The sequence below is a fragment of the Macrobrachium rosenbergii genome, chromosome 19 (assembly GCF_040412425.1).
Source record: "Macrobrachium rosenbergii isolate ZJJX-2024 chromosome 19, ASM4041242v1, whole genome shotgun sequence".
Lineage (NCBI taxonomy): Eukaryota > Metazoa > Arthropoda > Malacostraca > Decapoda > Palaemonidae > Macrobrachium > Macrobrachium rosenbergii.
In genome coordinates, this window is record NC_089759.1 from 25,835,903 (window position 1) to 25,859,156 (window position 23,254).

Genomic DNA, 23,254 nt, shown 5'->3' on the forward strand with positions numbered 1-23,254 from the left:
GAAAGTACAGGCAGGGTTTAACATTGCAAGATGGTATATGGCCTTCTTTGTGATCAAAGAATCACTCTAAATATTAAAGTGAATATATATAAACCAGCTGCGGCCGAGTGACGATGTACTGGGCATAGGAATGTTTGAAACAAACTTCTGGAGAAAAGGCTGTAAGTGGATGTGGTACAAACACTAAAACAGAAGACGTATGGTGAAACAGACTCTGGATACGGAATGCGGAAATAAGGAAAGTAACAAAAGGGTGAGTTGCATCAGAAAAGGCACAGCAAGAGAGACTGGAGTTTTACGATCATGGGATCAGAGAAGATGAGAAATATACTGAAAGAGAGTGATGAAGATAAAAGTGCGGAAAAGTATGGGGAGAGGGAGGCTAAAGCAGTGGTATATGGACTATGTCAGGGAGGACTCAAGAGACAGCAGCTTGGCAGAAGAGGTACAGAACAGAGTAAGATGATGGGTGTTCATCAGAATTTTCAAAAACTCATGAAAAGTTAGAAAAACTGAAGAGAGCGATATAGCATGAGGTAGAAGTGGAAGGTTAGTGAATTGAAAAAAGTGATTATCTAAAATAAAGTTGAAGGACACAACAGGAATTTATGAACAGGTAATCAAGGTGGAAGAGTAAGGAAGCGAGGGAGATAGTGGCAGAAGGAGAGAAAACAGTTGGTACATGATAAATATTTCCGGCGCATTAGAGAAAGAAATTTAGGTTGGAAAAAAGTTTTACTAGGAAAAAGTAACTGCAGAAAAAGGTCTACGAGTAAATGCAACTCTGAATGAAAAAGAAATACAAATTAGGAAACAATTTCTAAAGAAAATACACTCTTGTACAGGTGTATCGAGTATTTGAAGATTTGTTGAATACAGTCATGCAAGAGTGCATTGTTTCATACTAATTTGAGGATGTCTGTAGAAGTGGCGAGTTGTGTTCCCATGCTCAAAGTAATTATTCTGGTACATTTTCTATGTATTCTTTTCTTCCTTCCCCATGCGACAATACCAGATATACCACATCATATTTCCCTTCATTTTATTTGCCTGATGAAAAGTCCCGTAAATACAGTCCTTAGTACCCAGCGCTATTCATGGGGAAAACTTTGACACTACTAATGGTGAGAACATTATGGTTCTAAGCACAACCCCTTGGATGGCTGTGACCTACCTCTATTTCCATCATTTTCTTAACATTTGGTTCTAGCCCCTAATCTTCTCTTGTGAATACAATCTTTCCTCTTCCTTGACTAATCTCTCTAAAACTCACATCCTGTGCTGCTTCCGCTAACCAATTTTATGATCTCTCACTGCACTGTTTTCTTAGGCTTATATATTAAAAGTGAGCGCTGTATTTCCTTTAATGTAAATGTGCCTATACCTAGTCGAACGCTTTGTGAATCTCTTTTCTTTGACAGTATCTGGCTCTAAAATCTTCTTCCTGCATTTTAATTAATAAATTACCTCATTCTTCCCCCAAGCCTTAGCTGCCTTTCCACATACTTTCTGAGATCTCTATATAGGATACTTCAATATAAACCACATCAAGTGGTTCTGTTTACCCAACAATAGCTATAAGTTGAAGCCGTCAACTTTTTTATTACTAGTGAGATCAAACAATTTACTCAGCTCCCAACATGTTCCTAACTGCCACGACCACACAAAATTTCTTCGAACGATGTCTTCTAATCAATCCCGGATTTGCGGCCTGACACCAAACAAGATAAGGTTCTCAGTGAACGACGAGAGAGGTGACATGTTAACCTTTGTCCTTGATTTTGCACGTCAGAGCGTAGAAATCCGGACCTGGCAGCATGCATGTTGATAAGGTTAACCACAGTTGTTGCAAGTATTCCCACTCGTCTGTGAAAACTTTCTTTCTTTCTAATGCTTGATTCAACTACTTGTGGTAATCAGCCCTAGACAGCAGTGTAAACTCAGATGCTATAGTTTTTAGAGAAGAGGACCACAGTGGAGATTATGGACAAAAAGAATGGAGGATGTACGGGGAAAATTTCTAACAGTAAGGTACGGAACCATCATTCTTGAACCACTGTTTAACCATCCACACCTGATGGTTGAGGGAAAAGAAAGATATTCATGATAATAATTTGATTCTACTGTAATGAAGAAGAATGTAAAGTCGTAACAATTACATTAGCATTCACTAAGTTGCTTACACGAGACTTGTCTATAGTTATTAATCAAATAAGTTATACTTACCATTAAAAAAAATACAAAATCAATAAGAAAACTATAGCATAGAACAAACGATGTATGCTTGCATTCAAATTAAAATATCATAAGAAAGAATGCTCTCAGGGACAATTTTCAAATTAAACACCATTAACGTTGTATACTAATCAGAAAGAGTACCTATAGTCAATGCTTAAGATGCAGCTGGTATATATATACATATATGAATATACATATTCTTATACATACATACATACATACATACATATATATATATATACATATATATATATATATATATATATATATATATATATATATATATATATATATATATATATATATATATATATATATATATATATATATATAGTTTATTATATGAGCCCTTCCTTAATGCTTCAATCCCCCCTATTCTGCAAAATATAAACTGACGGTTTTTTCATGTTTTGACAAGAGTCCTATTTTCTAGATTGTATACACATTCAGCGTCCCTACACTTCAACTGTTTTTCTGAAGGCTGTCAACAATGAAAATATAAAAATAAAAAACTTTCCAAGCAAGATCTAAAAATGAGCTAAAAATATGCCATAAATAACTTCTAATGATCTTGAAAGCTTGACTAAAAACCTTTCCTCTTGTATTTTTCTTTTTTGAGGTTAAAAGTAGTGTAACAGCATAAATTTTATTGCAATATAATGCAAACCTGAAACATCTCTATCTCTCTGCTATTGTTAGGTTAATGAGATTTATGATACTTACCCTGTCTTAGCAAAGTTTGCCCAGTAAGTCATCATGCGGCGTGACAGGTCTTGTTCCTCAAGTGTGTACTGCTTCTCTGGGTTCAAAGGGTTTCCAAAGACAAAGGCGATTTCATCACCGTGCAAAACTCCCATCCATTTAGGCCACAGATGCTGTGAGGAGCGATGTTGGTAGTAGTAGTAGTAGACATTGTTCCCAGCCAGAGCATAGTAGTAAGCCAGTTCATTAGCGTTGCAGGTAAAATGATAGTCTCCAACCATTTTGTCAATGGCGTCTCGGTTCATAGCACCATCTTCAGGGTTTAGCCAGTTAGTGTACTCAAACATGATGGCTTGACGGACAACATCGTTGAAGTAAGGGTGTAGTTTACCAACAGATGTTTCAAATTCTGGTCGAGTTACATAGATATCCTCTTCTCGGCGGAAGATTGAAGGGAGGAAGTACATGATAAAGAAATAGCCCTCTTCAGTATTACTTCCCACAAGAATATTTGTTTTTTTGAAGTTGTTATTACGCAGCGATTTGATTGGCAGTTCATCCAGGAAGGCTCCGTCTATGATTGGTACAAAAGGGAAATCACAAATACCGTTCGAAGGTTCATGTCTGACAAGGGTTGTGGCATTGGTGTGGCGAAGACAGTAGATCACTCCGGTTAGGTTGTTGGCGTTATGTGGACAGCCAACTGCTTCGGCTAACCTCAAGCCACGCAGGATACTCTCTTCTTTGCTGATGATGGCCCATGGAGCTGTAGCAGAACCTGACTGCATGATGGCTTGGCTGAAAAGGTTTCTCGATAGGGGTGACAGCAAATGCATGCTGACACTTACGGCTCCGGCTGATTCACCAAAGAGAGTAATGTTGTCAGGGTTTCCACCGAAAAAGCGGATGTTGTCATGTACCCACTGCAGAGCCATCAACTGATCAAACAGCCCAGCGTTGCCTGGAACACCTGAGTCCATCATGTACAAGAAACCAAGTGAAGCTACACGATACTGAGGAGCAACGATGATGACATTCTGTTCTGCTGCCAAAGTTTTGTAGTCATAGACATCAAGAGTGGACGTTCCTGAGTAAAACCCTCCTCCATAGATCCAAACCATGACGGCAGCATTACGTGGACGTGGCTTTGGAACTACTACGTTGAGGTAGAGACAATCTTCACTCATTTCTGTATTGGGATTCCACATGGTGGCTCCTGGGAAATCACCAAAGAAGGTATCTGGGAGTTGGATACAAGATTTTGGGAGTGTTATAGTGTCCTTGACGCCATGCCAGCGATCGATTGGTCTTGGGTGACGAAACCGTAACTCTCCAATTGGGGGCTGGGCGTATGGAATACTGTACCAAGCATCAACTTGGCGGCCAGTGGGAGTGTTCAGCGTAACTCCTCGCACGGATCCTTTGAGGGTTTGCACCACCAGGGGGTCACGTGCGTTCACTTCTCCGCAAACGCCGCTCATTAGCACCCACGCTACCACCAACAACCTTTGCCATGTCATGGTGCTGTTGGAATAAAAAGGAAAAAATGGTTATGTTATGTACATGTAAATCATTTCAATCACACTGCTTCATTAGTATTGCCTAGTTAATTTGAAGGTTATGGGGTTTTCCTTCGTTTTTATCAACAAAAATGTCTGAAAATAGTTTAATGGTTACAGTAAAGAACTCTCTGAAGATAGTCTGTTAAAGAGGCTTTGGTAAGATTACAACACATTGCACTCTCCAAAATAAATCGCAATGGTATTCATTTCCACTGGAATTTAGAATCGAATTGATCGTAAATATTTTAAATTAACTTCTTAGTAAAATGTGACATGTGACAGCAAATCTGTCTACAAGTTAATCTTACCTGGTTTAATCCTAATGTTTCCTTACAACAATTCAAGGGTAAAAAACAGATATAAGAACAAATTAAGTTAAAATGATATATGATGGTGGCACTTTCTCTCTAGGAAACTTTATCAGTTGCTTACCCATAGTTCCATACATAATCTGGGGCAAATATATATGAATGACAACAGGTAACGTTTTTAAAATCAAATTAAAGGTAGTAGTAAAAAATAAAATCTCATTAACCATATTCAGAGACACAATAAGAGTTGTTTTTGTTCCATGGTTGCCAAGTAACAACAGTTATAGAAATAGCACTTGGAAACCTGAAAGCTTGTAATATGTTTAGAAAGTCTTTAGATAAGAAGGGATTTCAAAGCTATTGGAAATATGTATTTTCAAGCCCATGCACATTAATATCTCGAGACTTAATTTAAATGTTAAAGGTATTACTGCAAAACTTTGTCAGTCTAAACTCCGATTTAGTAACTAAAAGTGATTCCTATATTATGAAGACGAAAAATCAGAACTGGATTTTCACTTCGGAGTGACGTTATGATGCGAAAATCATTGACAAAATATAACGTCGAAATATTTTTATGATATTTCGAAGTGCTTCCTTTTTCAAAAGAACATTGTAAGATTCTAATTCGTTTTCCAGAATGACTCCTCCATTTCAAGTACTAAATTAAAAAAAAATGTGTGAGGACTAAATATGGAATATTTTCTATGCACCTATAATACAGGACTTTAATTTCTCAAAAAAGCGACACTCAGTCAAATGTAGGCACAGTAAATTACCATGACACTGAAAGAATTTATGTTAAGGTAAAGACATACTTGAGCAGAAAAAGAAGATAAAGGAGATTGATTTGGACGCATGTTGAACTTGCGAGAGCAAATCTCAGACGGGTTCAGTTGTTTTCAGGTCAAAGGCCAAAGAGACGGCAATCTAATGCCCTTTCCTGCCCAGGTCAGAAAAAAACACACGAAAAACGAATAGTAAGAAAGAGGGGTAAGGCTTAACCATGAAAAGGCAACGGACTGGCCTCTTAAAGGAGGAAAGTTACAAAAATCAGGAAAGAGAAAACCGCTTTGGTAGGTTTTGATATTTATACTTTGCGTGTTGATGACAAGCAGTAAAAGCACCGAAAGAAAGGAAAATTAGACACCAACTTGAATCACAATGATGGAAAGTCTTAAAGTGAGACTCTTGCAGAGTAAACAATCTGGAAGGGGACGGCTCCTTCTTTGGTTAGGACAAAAACAATTTTAGAGGCCAGTGTTTACAATGATGACCCGGGGGATGTTACTGCAATGACAATTGTGAAGGCGAAGTGTTTTTTTTTTTTTTTTTTGTTAGACGACAAGCAGCCTTAAATTGTTATTTATTCAACCTTTTGGAAGAGAAACTGACTTACGGATGACGTCACGAATAACTCTAAGCATGCCAAAATAGTCAGGCACTGTTGGATCCTCACAGATGCCCGTGAATGTTTCATACGTCTATTTCCAAGGAAGTAAACCGTTTGACAATTGTTACCGTACAACTTCCTTTTGCTTTTCCTAGCTGGGATTATTTCTCAGCCGAATACTCATAGTTTTGCATATTTCATTTTCAACTTTTAAGTGAACGTTTTTGCTTAATTTTCTTGTTAGATTGTAACTGCAGCTATACTTCCTGTATTTTCCTTAGTTTTTGTCAGTGTTCGATTTTAATAATGACGGCTGTTGGCATGACCCATTAATCAGACGAGAAACGAAGGTCGAACACTTAGGAGAAGTGCCATGAAATCTGTACCTCCTAAAAGGGCCAATGCCAAGACATCATAAAGAAGAAACAGCCACTCATAAAATAACATCTAATCCTCATGGGGATGAAACTTTCTACATCACATCACGGAAATTTTCACTAGCTTTTTACTCAACAGGACGAATGGCATACGCATACTATCCCTGAGAACATTAGAACTACAAATGCAATTTGAGATCTACAGCCCCAGATACATGGTCCAACGAAAGCTTGAAAAGCCTTGAGAATCTCAAAGGAAAGTTTCCAGGAAATTTGTCCTTCTCGATAAGTTATAACTTCATCGGAGAATTCATAGTTTCAATAACGTCAGGTTGCTTGTCTTCAGAGGCTCAGTTGAAACACTTCAACGTTTTCTTGCCTGTGGAAAGTGAGTAATTCAGGAGTAACGGATCGTCTAAGAAAAAAAAAAACAATATAAAAGTCATCATGAAAATAAAAAAAAGAACGACATGTAGTTCTTACAGGTGTTTGCAGAAGTTCGAAGGAGTCCTATAATGCTCTGCCGAGTGTTTTCTTATTGCAGATTTTAATTTCTCGCCTGCCTTGCCATCCATTGTCAACTGGCGGGACAAGAGCACAAACTGAAATATTCTCCCGAGACGGAGGGTGGCGGTTGTGCTGGGGAAGGTCCCTCTTTTCCGTTAAGGTTAGCACCTACTACTCTTTCTTCCTAATCTTTTTCCTTGCTTTTTTTCTTGACTGGCATTGAAAAGGGCTGTAGTTTGTCCGTCCCGTTAGAACTGAACTTGGAACGAATTCTTTCTTCCTAATCTTTTTCCTTGCTTTTTTTCTTGACTGGCATTGAAAAGGGCTGTAGTTTGTCCGTCCCGTTAGAACTGAACTTGGAACGAATTCTTTCTTCCTAATCTTTTTCCTTGCTTTTTTTCTTGACTGGCATTGAAAAGGGCTGTAGTTTGTCCGTCCCGTTAGAACTGAACTTGGAGCGAGTGCATGTTTTGACGCTATGTTGGTGCTCAAAATAATAAACATTAATAAACAAGAATTACTTCAATCTTACCTTCTTCCTAATACTGCCCGGGCAGCAAATCATTTCAAACCAACATTTGGGTTTTTCACCAGCTGTTTCCAATATGCAAATACATTCAAATCATAATCATTTTTCCAGCTCAGTAATGCTATGCGATTATTTCGAAACAATGAGCCTTAGGTCAAACTCTCTTGAAGCTGGTGTTGTTGGACAAGACTTTATAAAACTGGATACGGACATGATAACCATTATTTACGTATTTTGAATAATTTCGTCCTTAGCTGCTAAAGTTGTGTACCTGTATACGATTTCTTGTAATAATGGAACGCTCGCAACATGGACAAATACTGCACCAGTTTAAAATAAGACCTAAATTTTTTTAAGACCATGTTCATTCGGAAAACGTCGTAATTGTCTTGTTTAATTCAACGAAATCAATATCAGTCTAGTGACTATTTTATATGCTGTCACAATTTCAGAGCAATTTTGTTTAATGGCCTCCTAACTTTTGCGATTATCGTTTTTAATAAAAAATGAAGGCAAAATTCAAACCATTTTGTAAATGCATCGTATTTATAAGAGATCAAGTGAAGCGTGCTCATTATATGCATAACCTAAGGTAAGTATCCCTGAATGCAAATAAATGTATCTAAAAAAAAACCAGGCATGGATAAAAATGCCGGTATAATGAATGACATTCATTGTCCATATATACATATATTGTACGTATATTGGCAAAAATGACGGTAATATGCTTTAATGCGCCATTGCTGCTATAAATAGCATGAGATTATATATCATTGGAAAGGTGATTTGTCGTAATTTTACAAGGAGCAAATAATTTGCATATCGCTAACATTTTTGACAAATATTTTTTACGGCAAATTACAGATAGAAATTTTTGCTTTCGGCTAACTTCAGCCTGTCCTTCGCAACTCTGACTTTTTGTGTGTGCGTGTGTGTGTTTACGAATAGCTTTCAAACAACACCAAAATAAGCCTCCTAGCCTAAAAACTAACTGTACATAGACAGATCAAAGATAAACATTGTTTACAGCAAATATGGCCAACGAGAGATGGGTGCATGGCAGTCGTAGAGTTGTACGAAACACAAAAGAAAATATATAAATGCACATTATATTATATACAGCACAGTTATTAGTATTATTATTATTATCATTATTATCATTATTATTATTGTTATTATTATCATTATTAATCACATTCCATGCCTGTTTAAGCAATTATTACTATTATTCCCCTGTTCTTAACTTCGTCTTATTAAGCAAACAGAAACCCATGGCTGACCTAATCAGTCGGACCACATATGAGTGAATCTGATCTGTCTTTAAGTTCATGAGCATATTTTCATGCCAAAATGCCTGAATTTCAACAGGACGTAGCAATCCAAGGATGAAACAGTTTTTGAAAATGGTGATAACAAAAATTTTTGGCCAAAATTTCTCGAGTTGGGTTGTATTATTATTATTACTATTATATTCGGTGGTTCTATTTTTGCCATTATATAACACCAAAATGAACAGCGATAATAATAGCCGAATTTTTTTTTTCTTCCAACCAATGTTAAAAGAACCTTTCATGGCAATAAATTACAATATTTTCACGCCTATTTTTCTTCACCAAAAGTCTCAAGAAACCAGTCTTCATTTTAGCCTGAAGTTCTGTACGACAGCCTCAACCAAGTTTCATACTAATTAGGTAACAATTAGGACTTTCTAATTATTCTGGCCTTATTATTTGAATTAATGAACAATACTTTTGTTTTCTTCTTGCCTTATAGTCACTGTTTTAGATTCGTTTTTTTCACAAGCTATTTCTGATAGCAAGAATAAGTAATAACATTTAACTTGCCATAGGTTATTGATAGCTATAGATTATGGCATGAATCTAAAACGCTATCAAAATCAGATTTACAAGATAAAACTGGATAACATGCACTAAGTAAATATCACCTTTAAAAGAGAGAGAGAGAGAGAGAGAGAGAGAGAGAGAGAGAGAGAGAGAGAGAGAGAGAGAGAGCGAGAGAGAGAGAACTTCTTATTAATAAACAGCTACAGAAATGTATATCTTAGTACATAACGTGCAATGAATAACAAAATATTCAGGTGAGGCGGAGAACTTACCCCTGTAAATTTTTGGCCTCTCTGTAAAACCACAAAACCATTGTCTTTCACGCTAAAATGGAAAATGACCTAACCTCACTTGCCAAAAGTGGCTTTAAGTACCCTCGAATTGACCTTCGGGGGTATAAAATTTGTAAAAGACTGTTCTTACTTACAAGTGCATGATTGCCTCAATGACGAAGGAGTATGGGCTAGCAGAAGAAAATAGGTTGTGTATAGTAGGATGAGACATTCGAACGACTGTGTCCTCTACTATTCATTTAACTCCAATTCACACCCAGTTGTCCTGGCTGCCTGCGGGAGATCCAGAAAAAAACACACGAGTCACTATCTAGTAAAGGCAAAGACTGAGGTGACATATCAACTCTGTTATTGTGTTGTCAAGACAAAATTGAGGGAGACATGGCACATGATAATACTGCTACGAAACAAAGAAAAGAAACGATTTGGGAAATTTCCTCACAGCCAAAATCCATATTTCTGTCTGTGTGTTTATCTGTTTCCTCTTCTATTTCTTCTTCTTCTTCTTCTTCTTCTTCTTCTTCCGGTTTCAGATCATAGCAGAAAAGCGATCTTGGGCAGATTAATTCCCACAAATTTCTCTAAATCATCAAAAGCAAATGAAGATTTTCTCGTCTGTAAAATTATTATTATCGAAGGTAATAAAATAGTATGTATCTACAAATGGCTACGATGAGGAATTACCCCGCAACATATTATATACAGTACCATAATTAAGGCTACAACAAAATTGCGAAAGCACCATGCATAAGGAAAATCTAAATTTTTGGAGAATACAATAGCAAACTATTAAATCACAAGAAAGAGAAGATAAAAATTATCCGGATCATCAGCACTTCAATTGTCCGTATTGACTGTGGGTTTTTGAATGTCCCTTGAACGAAGAAAAGGTTTGGTAAGAAGTGGCTGTGATAATAATATCAGGAAGAATATCAGCTCAATATTTTTTTTTAACGTCAAAAGGCCTATAGCGTATTCCTGCTTTGGTCTTGATACTGGTTAGAAGGTGGCGATAGCAGATGTGCTAAATAAAAAGTGAAAGGGTTTTTTACTGGTCCACTAAACGTGAAACCGATTTTTCCTTATTTTTGCTTTTAAGGTTTGTAATATTCCTCGCTGAGCGTTGCAACTTTCAAAGGTCAGACGATTCAACTTGCAACAATAACATTCCAATGTGTTGATTAGGATCTGCTTTCAGTGATGTCTTCCTCTAAATGTATCATATACAACTACAAATTACACGGAATCAGTTTTCATTTCCCCGTAAGTAGGACATGAATAACTTTCATCTTGGAGGTGAACTGTCCCGTACCCTTAGCATCATCGACCAGGATTTGGAAAAAAAAAAGTTAACTTTGGAAGCGAGCCATGTTTCTAGGCGTTTCCCATTTTTTTTTGGATGAACAAATGTTATATTACGCTCTCTGGAAATTCAAGAAGGATGAAATTGTGAAATAAAAAATTCGGATCTTTCCTAGATAGTGACCCCCAGCAAAGTTCGGTGGTCGTTATTTCTTTGGGGTTATTGCCTTTATGCTCTTTACAACCTTTCGTTTATGATTTTACGGTCATCCCCAACGGGCTTGTACTAAACACGCCGCAAAGGTGGATACATACAGGGTTAAAACCCTTGGGGTTCACTATCTAGGAAAGATCCAAAAATTCTAAAACTGACTGACAGATGTCAAATCCATTTAACGCTTGGTATAGATAGAAGTCTCTTTCACCATCAAGCGATCGCAGGTTCCTTTGTTTGGGATCTACTAACGGTAACACAGTTTTCTATCTCCCAGTTCGACTAACTACCCATCAACGGGAAAAATGAAACTGCCTTTTAATTTCCACAAGACAAACTGATATGCACTGAAAATGGCAATTTAGAGTAACACAATTCTCTAATACCTAAGAAGGACCAAATCTCTCCAACTGACAGATAAATATGGTCCCGCACGAACACCATGACCCAGCCAATCACTGTATTGGAAAACTATTTCCTTTCTTTGGAGTGTGGCCAAGCTTAAGAGCTTTCCACAATCTCGAGCCCCAGGTGGCCTTTCAAATGCCACGGGAGATTAAATCATAAATCACCTTTTCAGATGGTAGATATGTATTTACAATGTTATCCTAGCAGAAGTGCAAAGGCGCCTTTTATGAAGTTACTTGGGAATGAGGGTGTGAGAAGTATAAAAATATCGCTAATTTTCAAATGAAAATATAGTATTCGTTGGCATCTTTGTCTGCCATCCAGTTAGTATAAGATATCCTGTATATCCAACTGAACCGACTTCGGTTCTGCCCGAAAGCTGGTGAAGTAAGACACACACACTATACATACATACACACACACACACACACACATATATATATATATATATATATATATATATATATATATACATATATATATATATATATATACATATATATATATATATATATATATAACTGAATCACGAAAATATGTAACGTGATGAATATATAAATAAAGACAGGAACAATGGAGTGCTGCAAGGCCTTTCGACTTATAGTCCTTTACTTAGCAGGCTGAAGTAAAGAACTATAAGTCGAAAGGCCTTGCAGCACGCCATTGTTTCTCTTTCCTTTGTGGATTTTGTCTTTATATATATATATATATATATATATATATATATATATATATATATGTATATATAAGTTTTGTCACTTATAAACATGTGACTTTTTTATGCTCACAAATGTTAAACAACAAATATCCCTTAATCTCTAAATCGCCATAAGCTACAGTAAGTAAAGGAGCTCGGTATTAAATGCAATATATATATATATATATATATATATATATATATATATATATATATATATATATATATATATATATATATATATATATATATATATATATATATATTCACGAACTTTCATCATACATGGACAAATGAGCAGTGCGACAGCTGAGGACGATAAGTCAAAAAAAGCATAAATAAATGCCAATTCAGTGAAAGAGTTCCACGCTATTTTTGCCTTAGTAAATTATCCCACCTACACATTATGACGAGTAATGGATAATCAATAGAATACTGATGACAGTGACCCACTTTTTAATGAAAGATAATAAATAGCAAACGTCGGGGTTTTTCACGGTAATATAAGCATGAGCTAACATATACAGCTGTGGACGCATAATTTATCGACGAGAAGCTTCACAGAATCGAAAGGACTGACGCTGCAAGAAAGAATGACCAAGAAAATGTTGAGGAAGGAGGTGACGAAAGCCAACTGTTTCACTGGCTTTTCAAAGATAGAATTGACGTCTTCGGGGGTGGTGCAATTGTCAAGAGAATTAGATGTGGAAGTTACTTCTTCTGAAACAGCAACAACTTAGCGAGGAAAAATCTCAAGAATCTTGGAGAGGATTTTATAATGGAGTAGTCTTTTAATAATTCATAATTTGTATATTTTTACAATGTTTAGCGCGTAGTCTGTAGTAACGAACTGGAAAAATTCTCCTCTTGGGTTTCAGCGGTATAATGTTATGAATCTGATATCACGATTCTATTCATCTCTGAGATGATGTCCGAAGTTACTTACAGTAGAGTGTTCGTGACAGAAAATATTAAGCGGAGAATTTGCCAAGTATCTAACCCTTGTAGGGGGGTGGGTAGTGCCGTCACTGCACCTCGCGTGGTGCACTGTGGGCATTACCAAAGGTTGTATGATGCGTCCCACTTTTTAGCCTTTTATTTTACTTACTGTCCCGCTTCCTTTATTCCATCTTGCTGCCCCTCCATTCAACTCTCTCTTTTCATTTTCTTGGCTGAAAGTGCCCAGTGCTTGGCTTTGTAGCCACATTTCCAGAAATTAAAAAAAAAACTTAAGTATCTATATCTTTACTTATCTATTTATCTGTGTTCATCTGCCTCTTTGTCTAATCCATTCATCTATCTCCTATTTGCCTTCCTTTCTTTTCCTCCTTTACCCTCTTCCTTAAACAAACGTCGCTAAAGAGCGGACAAAGACAAGAACAAGGAGCCCATGGAAATAAATCACCTAAATGACAGGTCCAGAAAAAAAAAAAGTCATCCCGTTATTTGAGTAAGGAACAACTAATGGAGGTATACAACAGGTTACTGAGAGAGGCGTGACGATGAAAAATGTACCGACACCATTGTCTAAGTAGGGTAAATTTGTCTTCTCTCTCTCTCTCTCTCTCTCTCTCTCTCTCTCTCTCTCCCATTTGTGGCTTGTTGAGTACACCCTTCACTAGCAAGTAAATTGTTTCGACTTATTTATAAAGTGGAAGTAACGACCTGAAAACACTTGCAGAACTAATACGATATATACAGCAACCCATTTTGCAAATGGAGTGAATTACAGGACACGAGGGTCCTTCCGTCCATTTATTTACATTTTTTTTAGTGCGCATGCTTTCTTGGAAAAAATACATTGAGCTGGAAGAATAATACTTGTAAAAAAAAAAAACTTCCATTCTTACAGCAAAGGCTGCCACACAGCCGCTATGCTCTTGCCGCCTGTGTAGCGACCAAGATAGAGTCTTTGAAAAGTGAAATATGGTTTAAAAATTAATATATATTATGTGAAAATAGGCTATAAGTATTGCGATACAGTTGTCTCTTCGAGAAGTGCTAAAGTAAACCAATGGAACATCAATATCATAGTTATTTTTAAAGTCCTTTTCCGTTCTCAGTTTTGTGTCTAAATAAAATCATGATTTTTTTACCTGTGAAGTTCGCCTTACATATCTACCGAGTGAGTGTCTCTTATGACTGAATATGCAAGACCTGTGGATGGATTTCTTTTTTTTTTTTCAGTTCCGTCGCTTTCTCTGATTAATTTCTTATATAACAATCTCAAATATCGTATAGGGCGATTAGTAATCGATCAATTTATACATAATCCCTGGCATTCATTTTACTGAGCACTTTTGACAAATCGAGTATTGTACAGAGGATGGAAATCGGTTTTTTTTATAATTCATCTTTCGATACATTTTCCGTTTCTATAAAAGATGTATTTTAAATAAAATCGTAGCAACTGGACATTCTCAAGAGGATTAATGTGATTACATTTTTGAAAAAAAAAACAATGAATCCCTTCCACAGAAGAATCTTCCCACAATCATCCTGTATTCGTCGGGTTTGATACAAAACCTGGAGTACCCATACCGCTAATAATGATGGTAATATAAGAGAGGGTCGAGATGGCAAACACATGGCCGTGATGGAAGAGGCTTGTGCACAGTAGGAAGACTTTGGTTACCTCTAATTTTATTTGATCTCGACTACTTTTTAGCAGCCTGTTTCCTTCTGATTAAACTAAATTTTAAAAAGTTATAGGTCCTTCGAATACTACTTTTTAATTTAGTCCACTTTTACCTCAGTTGCTATCATTATTTTTTCTTATAATTTCCATGCAGCACCTAGCTCTAAAATGACCTCTGGTGCCATTCATATCACTTGCTTCCCTTCACATTCACTTATACCACAACAAGTAACCTTAATTTCCCATAAAATTAAAAATCAATCCTTGCGCAATTACCTTGGCTTCCCTTCACTATCACTCCTAGCACAACAGACAACCTTAATTTCCTTTCACTTTCATTCCTGGCACAACAAACAACCTTTGCTGCCCTTCAAATTCCCTCCTAATTCAGTAAATAACCGTTGCTTCACTTCCAATTCAATTATACCGGTTAGTAACTAGGCTAGTAGCAACGACAGTACCACGCACTTTATTCCTCAATTTTCCGATAAACATAATGAGAGGACTCTATTACGGGAGTATCATGAAAGACTTTTGGTACCAGAATATAATGAGAGACCTCTGCTACTGGGGCATGATGAAAGACCTCTGATGCTAGAGTAAGGTGAGGACAACTATCAATGGAGCATAATGAAAATCCACTGCTACCAGAATATAATGGGGGTACTTCTGCTACTGGAATATAATGAAGAAGTCTGCTATTGAAACACAATAAAAGACCCCAGCTACAGGAATATAATGAAATAACTCCGCTACTGTGTAATTAAAAATCACTGCCACTGGTAAGCCGCGAGGGAATATGGCGAGAGATGAGACTGTGGCTTAGTTGTCTAGAAAGAACACGAAATACAACTTTGAGGAGAACTCGGGTATCTCTGAAGCAGAAGGGGAATGTGTTGAAGTTGAATAAGACTTAGGAGGTAACTAAGTTATAGACTCTCCAAAGAAGCGACGATAAGATTTAAATAAATTTACTAATGTTTAAACAAAAACTTGGTCGCTGGTTCTCAAGATTGGCATGATGGTCTGGCTTCTGCCTCCAGCTAGACCCATGTTTATAACAACTGGTGTTGTGAATTTCAAGGGGGCCTTTTGGCAATTTTTACGTATTATCAGCAAAAAGGAAAAGTTTTAATGAATCCAACAATACTTAAACAGTAACCCCATGAACAAATCGAACTGAAAATAGCAGGAATTAGGATTAAAGCTCTGTCTGCAAAATTTATCAGAGCAAAGTCAGCAAATTATTCAGCTTAAAATCTATACAACTTCAAACTAGATGTGTTCGAGATATTTGGTATTCTGATGGCTAATAAAGAGCAGAAATTATGAGATGAAAGGTAAAATTGTTATAAAGAACGATTACATTTGCAAATTTCAAATTTTTTCCTTTGGAAGGAAATTGTGCCAAAAGATTTTGTAGACAAAATCAGCGTGGTATGAAACTATTATTTCATGCAGACTAAATCAGACTCTCAGGTTTCCTTGATGAATTTCTCACCAAAAAAATGGTCGATGTCGACATTTAAATGACTCGGATCTAATACTTTATGCATTTTTATCTAGAAGAATAAAAATAATGGAGCAACGTTAGGTTGCAAGGCTATTGTGTTGCTAATGTAATTCGCTATTATGTCCAGACATTTGCTCTTGCGAAAGTTCATAAAAAACCTGCAAGAAATTCCATTGTCAGTCACATCTGCTCTCTCGCATTAAGTTACACACAGAAACATATTCACACGCATATTCACATTCGTGCGCAGCGTATGACATTTTTGTCTCATCTCCAAAAGCTAGAATCCATTAACCATTATTCAAAAACAAAAGATTTATATTTGAGAAGGCTCGTTGCAGATTACGCGAATGTGTTTTATTTCAATGAACTTCCCAACGAAGAAGCTGTATTGTCCCTCGCACAGCCAAAGGCAACATTTACAAAACCAGGAAGACTAGCATTAGCCAGAGAGAGAGAGAGAGAGAGAGAGAGAGAGAGAGAGAGAGAGAGAGAGAGAGAGAGAGAGAGAGAGAGAGAGAGAGGTTTGCAAATATATAAAAAAAGGGGGAGAGATTTGGAGCTGGTGGTGCCTCTCGTAACGCTCATAAGACCCATGCCATGTGTTGCCATTAATGGAAGGAGGAAAGATTAGTGCGTTCTCTCAGAGAATGGAGACCGTGATGTCTAAAACTTGACACACAAACAGAATAAAGGAAAATTGTGTGTGTGTGTGTATGTGTGTGTTTGTGTGTGTGTGTGTATGTATATATATATATATATATATATATATATATATATATATATATATATATATATATATATATATATATATATATTGTGTGTGTGATCAGTAAATTTACGGGGTAAAAATATATTCGTATATATACTTTGTACATGAAACCGTGTCTTTATGAGATAACTGATCCCAGAATAGATTGAAGGTGTGGTGGCCATATGGGTGTTACTTGCAACGCTGCCTGAGCAGGAGTAAAGAAGATTAAGCCCTTGAATATCCTGTTCACTGACTGAAATAATATCTACAGAAAGAGGCACACAGTCCACCCTACAGCTTAAGTGTGATGATCTAAAGAAAAGGTGAGGGCGAGAATAATATTCATATGAATCACCTTTTTATCAAGAAAACAAAAAGGAATCAGCCCAAATGTGATATCATCCTCCAAACGTGGGTGGATAAAGTTAATGTAAAGCTTTCCTACCAAAAAAGAAGGGTTCTTCGTTGGAGGTGTGGGCAGAGCTGTCGCCTAGCATGCTATTGGCCCAGAGTTCGACTCTCCTACCGGCTAATGAAGAATTAGAGGAATTTATTTCTGGTGATAGAAATTAATTTCTAGTTATAATGTGGTTCGGATCCCACAATGAGCTGTAGATCCCGTTGCTAGGTAACCACTTGGTTCCTAGCCACGTAAAATAAATCTAATCCTTCGGGCCAGCCCTAGGAGCGCTGTTAATCAGCTGAGTGGTCTGGTTAAACTAAGGTATACTTGACTTTTTACAAAGAAGGGAAGACTGTGCACCATCTTGACAAAATACTTAAATGCCTTAGAAGTAGTTTAACAACATAAATTCAACGATCCTTCCAAGTACAAAAAGGCTAACAAAAATGAAAAGCAGAATTACTTTTTCATCAAAAACTGTTAGCGAAGAAACGAATAGGTAAGATAAGAGAGAAACAGTCAGGAAGGATGAAAGAGTAGGCGATAAGACAGTCCTTTGATGAACCGCACTTCAAATGGGGAAAAAAGCAGAGGTTGCGCCATCAACAAAAGATATAAAATCTTATATAACTAAATTTAATAGTTTTCTGGATGAATGATTAAATCTGTATTAACAGAAAGTATGGACTGACAGGACTTAAGCAACAATTCTGAAGAGGAGCTTGAAAAGAGAAAGAGGTACAAAACTAATTTATTTGTTGTGTGTAAATATTTGGAAGCTTGACAAGAATGCAGTTAATTTAGTTCTAAGTTCGTGTATCGCCATTCTGTCAATATGAAAACCCTATCAAGTAAGCAATACACGAATGCAATCTCAACATTTATTCTAGATTTAACGTTTGCAAAAAAAAATAATAATGCCCAACAGGTTATGAATTCTTCACTATCTTGCACACCGTCAAACAAGCTAAAGGTCCAACTAGATAAGAGGAATTAAGAACATAATTTAGTAAAGTAAAGTAATTTTCGTCTCCATCAAAGATTGGAAATGACTGAAAATGTTTTCATGATTAAAACGAAGTCTGCACACAAATAAGAAAAACAGCGTGGAAACTTATGAAGAAGAAGAAGAAGTATTGTTTGGTGAATCATGAAATGCCTGCTGAAACAGACTTCACAAGATAAGTGCATTTTTGCATTCTGTGAGAGATGATAAAATTACTGACGGGAAAAAATACGCAATCGAAATAACTGTCCCACTAGTCTTTTTTCTTTTCGTTATCTCTAAAATATGTCGCTGATTCACTGAGCCTTTGCTATACTGTTCTGTAAAGGCATTCGCTGATGACTCGGTCTTACGATGTACGCGCAGAATCTATTCAAAGGCGGTGATGATGGAAACGAGCGCCTGGAGTAATTTCTTTGAAAGCTGTAGCAAAAATAGATTCAGTCTTTTATATTACTATCAGGACAAAAAAACTCACTCCGCCCGTGTAAGGTTTTTCTTTTTCATGCAGATGATGTTTGGTGCATTAGGCCCATAACTTCTGACAGTTTTTCTTGAGACACTATATAAAATTCATTTTTTTTTATATTTACCATGATATAATACATCCTTCTTAATTACAGTGGTCTCTTCGGAGGTGCTTCCACACACCCCTTGAGGGAAAAAAACATCTTAGGCCTTTGGAACTGAGAAACACCTAAACTCTCATCTTTTTTTTTTTTTTTTTAATCATTTGAAATCCTTCACTAACTTCCAGACCCAAAGATTCATGAGTTCACCCTCTGTCTAAAATGCATGGCTGTAACTATCTGAGTCGGCCGATAAAATTTTACATCTCAAGGGACAATTTCTCTTTGATTTAAGATTTATTTTTCTTTGATTTATGACAGATTTTTGACTGATTTATGACCAATTTCTCTTTGATTTATGGGATATTTCTCTCTGATTTATGGTCTATTTCTCCTTGATTTATGCCCAATTTCTCTTTGATTTATTACGAATTTCTCTTTGATTTATGGCCAATTTCTCTTAGATTTATTAACAATTTCTCTTTGATCTATGGCCAATTTCTCTTAGGTTTATGGCCCACCTTTCTTTGATTTATAACCAATTTCTCTTTGACTTATTCCTTTAGCCTACATTATTAACCCTTGTTACAAAAAAAAATAAATAAATAAATAAAAAATGAAAAAAACGAAGGATGGAAGCACAATTCTGCCTTTTTTTCCTCTTCCAAGACAGCAACAAGGATGCGACTGAAATCTAATTGTGGTGTCGAGGAAGTCGGAGAGGCGAGTTTTTCAGTCTTCCAGTTTGCCAGAACTTCGGACGCGGAGCAGCCATAACTTTTGTTCAAAAACCTCTCGTTCGCGATGGCCACTACTTGTTTTACACCTTATACACGCTCATTCGCTAATATACAGACTCCCTCAGATGTGGAACTGAACATTTCCTCTTCTTTTTGAAGATGTAGCAATATCTGTATCTTACGTATTACAGAGACAAAACTGGGAAGCAAATTTTCAACGTTGAAACGTACGAATGGATGGTGTTTTACTAATCAGAAATATTTTTATAGCGCAGAAACATATGCACCCAGAGACAAACACACACACACACACACACACACACACACACACACACACATATATATATATATATATATATATATATATATATATATATATATATATATATATATATATATATATATATATGTATAGTGCTTATGTGTGTGTGTGTGTGTGTGAGCATGTACGCGAGTGTGTTTGTGTGGCTTTATGTGAGTGTGCACGGATGCGTGCTTGCCTTATAAAAAAGGCAAAACTCAATAACCCAGGCATAAATTTACAAATATTCTGCTCACACACGACGATAACGGAGTGACATTCCAGCCCAGTAAAATAGGCCTAAGTGGACAGTCGGAGGAAGAGAAAAAGGACAATTTCGTATATCGGAAATCCTTGACGCCAGGTGTTCGTCCAGAGCTACAGAGGGCACGGTGAACCAACATTAGAGGCCTGAATATTTCATGAGCATTACGGAGACGCGTAAAGAGCATATGATATAAAGATTCAAAGTTCAGTTTCAAATGCTCTCGCTACCCGTTTGGGATTCAGTCTCCAGCTGCCTCTGGCAATGGTTAAAAAATTCAGCCGCGCCTCGAAGAAATAGACTCATGCTGCACCAACAAGCATTATGTAAAAAGGAATCGTATATCTTTAGATACCAAACTTCAATGGTAAATGGTTAAGGGAAATAACGTACGTGCTACAGAATTATTTTGTGATAAAGAAGAGCTGTTGGAGGGATTAAAAAGACAAACATATATGAAGAACTGGAGCGGAAAACTTAATCGGAAAATTGAGACTTTTCAGAAATTACTTTGTATTGACACAACATTAAGGATGGATGGTAGTTACGATTTCTGTCTTACACTGTCTCTCTCGAATACACACACACACACACACACACACACACACACACACACACACATATATATATACATATATATATTATAACTTTATTCTGTGCATTAATACAGTTACTAACAGGACCTCATTGAAACTGGATGGTATCTATCGGAGTTATTTTTGAATAAATAACTCCGCTAGATACCACCCTGTTTCAATGAGGTCCTGATAGTATATATATATATATATATATATATATATATATATATATATATATATATATATATATATATATATATATATACATGTGTGTGTATACATTTACATATTGTGAAAATTTAATTCTGTCTCTGTCAACTTAAGCAGTGAATGAGGTACTTCACGGTCAGTTGACAGAGATGGTAGCAGCTAGGACTTAGAAGAGCATGGACTAGCCGATAACCAGAAAATTATAACACCCTTCAGACTCTTCCATTCAATGGGTGAAAAGCATGTAACTGAAAAAATATATATCTCTGTATATGTGTTGTTTTATTTTACCTTCATTTCACTTTTAAAATCATGAATGTTTTAACAATAATTTTTTTATATAATTCTTTTTTTTTTCTTTCCATCCACTGTTTGTTATATGTTTTACGCTAAATTACAATTAACAAGACAGCTGGGTCGCTTTAATTTATGCTCTATTCATAGCCTGTGGTCAGAATGTTCAGTCTCGCTATGAAGTATTCACTTCGAAAGCCCTCTGATAAATCATTTTTTCTAGAGCTTTCTTATTTACTTTACAATGAAGGAGCCAAGTCATTGATTCCAAACTAGCAAAATTAACAATGCACAAGGACGCATTCGGGTCGTTTCGGCCGTAAGTCATTTAGGCCGTAAGCACGTTTACGTGCAAAATGGGCGCCGTGTTTAGTACCAGCCCCTTGGGGATGTACGTAAAACATGAAACAATAATGGTAAATACCATAAAACATAGCGGTAAATCCCATAAACATAACGTCTTACATTGTTTTGGATGTTACGGCCTAAAGTGACTTCCGGCCGAAACGACCAGTACCGTGAAGGACAGACAGAAACGGCAGAAATAAAACCAGGTTTCCAAAACTCCAGAAGGGGAAGAAACGGAGGGCGCGAGAGAAGTGAGGTGATTTTAGGTTCAGAAAAGATCAATAATGGCTGCGACAATCGGGAGAGAGCGTAGGGCGTTTTATAATGAGTTCCGTCTCGTTATTAGGAAAAGAGGTGACTGGTGCGATGGAAAAGGAGCAACTCGTTGTTGTTATGCATGCAGAAGTCTAGGTATTTAAGTAAGAGTAAGAATAAGAGAAAGATGATTCATGTGGTTTTTAATGTTTTTGATTTCCTCACATCTTCTGACAATACTCTTTCTGTTTTGAAAATTATTAATATAATAATTTTAGTTCTGCTTCTGACGATCGGCGTCTTAGCTAAGGAACTGTTACTGTCGATTTTCTGCATTTTTTCACAGAATCAAGTACAGATGATATAATAACAGCATACAATAACAAATTAGAATTATATTTTGTCTAAACGATTAAGAACCACCTCTTCGTTTTTCCTCTTCATATCTCTGTTAATAATTTGATGTTAGTTTTGCTTTTGCTAAAAAAAAAACAATATTTTGCTTCCTCCTCAAGAATTTCATGCAGCAAACCGTATGACGTTTTCATGAAATGATTGCAACTTTTTTTAATGAAAAATTGCTTTTGCAATAACGAGTTTTTCACAAGGCTTAACCAACCTGACAATGAAAGATACTAAAATAATATTTTGGTAGATAGATAATGAAATAAATCTACTTTTATTCCTATGAAAAAATACCTATCTTATTTGTATTTACATATGAATGCGGTAAATAATCTGCCTGCCTGAAGAACCTAAATCATTTACCTAGAGTTCATGCAAAGGCTGCAATTGGTTCCAAGATTGGTCAATGACTGGAAAGGGCTCCAAAATTAGGTGATGTGTGGAGGGGCATCCTGATTAAATAATGAGTACAAAAGGCTCCCGGAATAACGCCTTCCCAGGTTAGATTATAATTATGAGTGGGTTCCCAGATAAGATAATGAGCGCTCCGGACTTCAGTTTAGGTAATGAGTGTAAGGGACTAGCAGATTAGGAAATG

The 23,254-nt window shown here is 36.4% G+C and overlaps 1 protein-coding gene across 14 annotated transcripts in view; it reads right to left on the minus strand.

Moving 5' to 3' along the window:
* Positions 1 to 23,254, minus strand: part of LOC136848759 (acetylcholinesterase-like) — a 219,232-nt gene that overhangs the window by 34,065 nt on the left and 161,913 nt on the right. For all 14 annotated transcript variants that reach the window (XM_067121335.1, XM_067121330.1, XM_067121337.1 and 11 more), the window contains 2 exons: positions 9,891 to 10,029; positions 2,962 to 4,464 (listed from right to left, as the gene is read on the minus strand). In XM_067121335.1, the coding sequence (XP_066977436.1) occupies positions 2,962 to 4,464; positions 9,891 to 9,967 (1,580 nt within the window). In that variant the 5' untranslated portion in view covers positions 9,968 to 10,029. The remainder of the gene's footprint in view (positions 1 to 2,961; positions 4,465 to 9,890; positions 10,030 to 23,254) is intronic.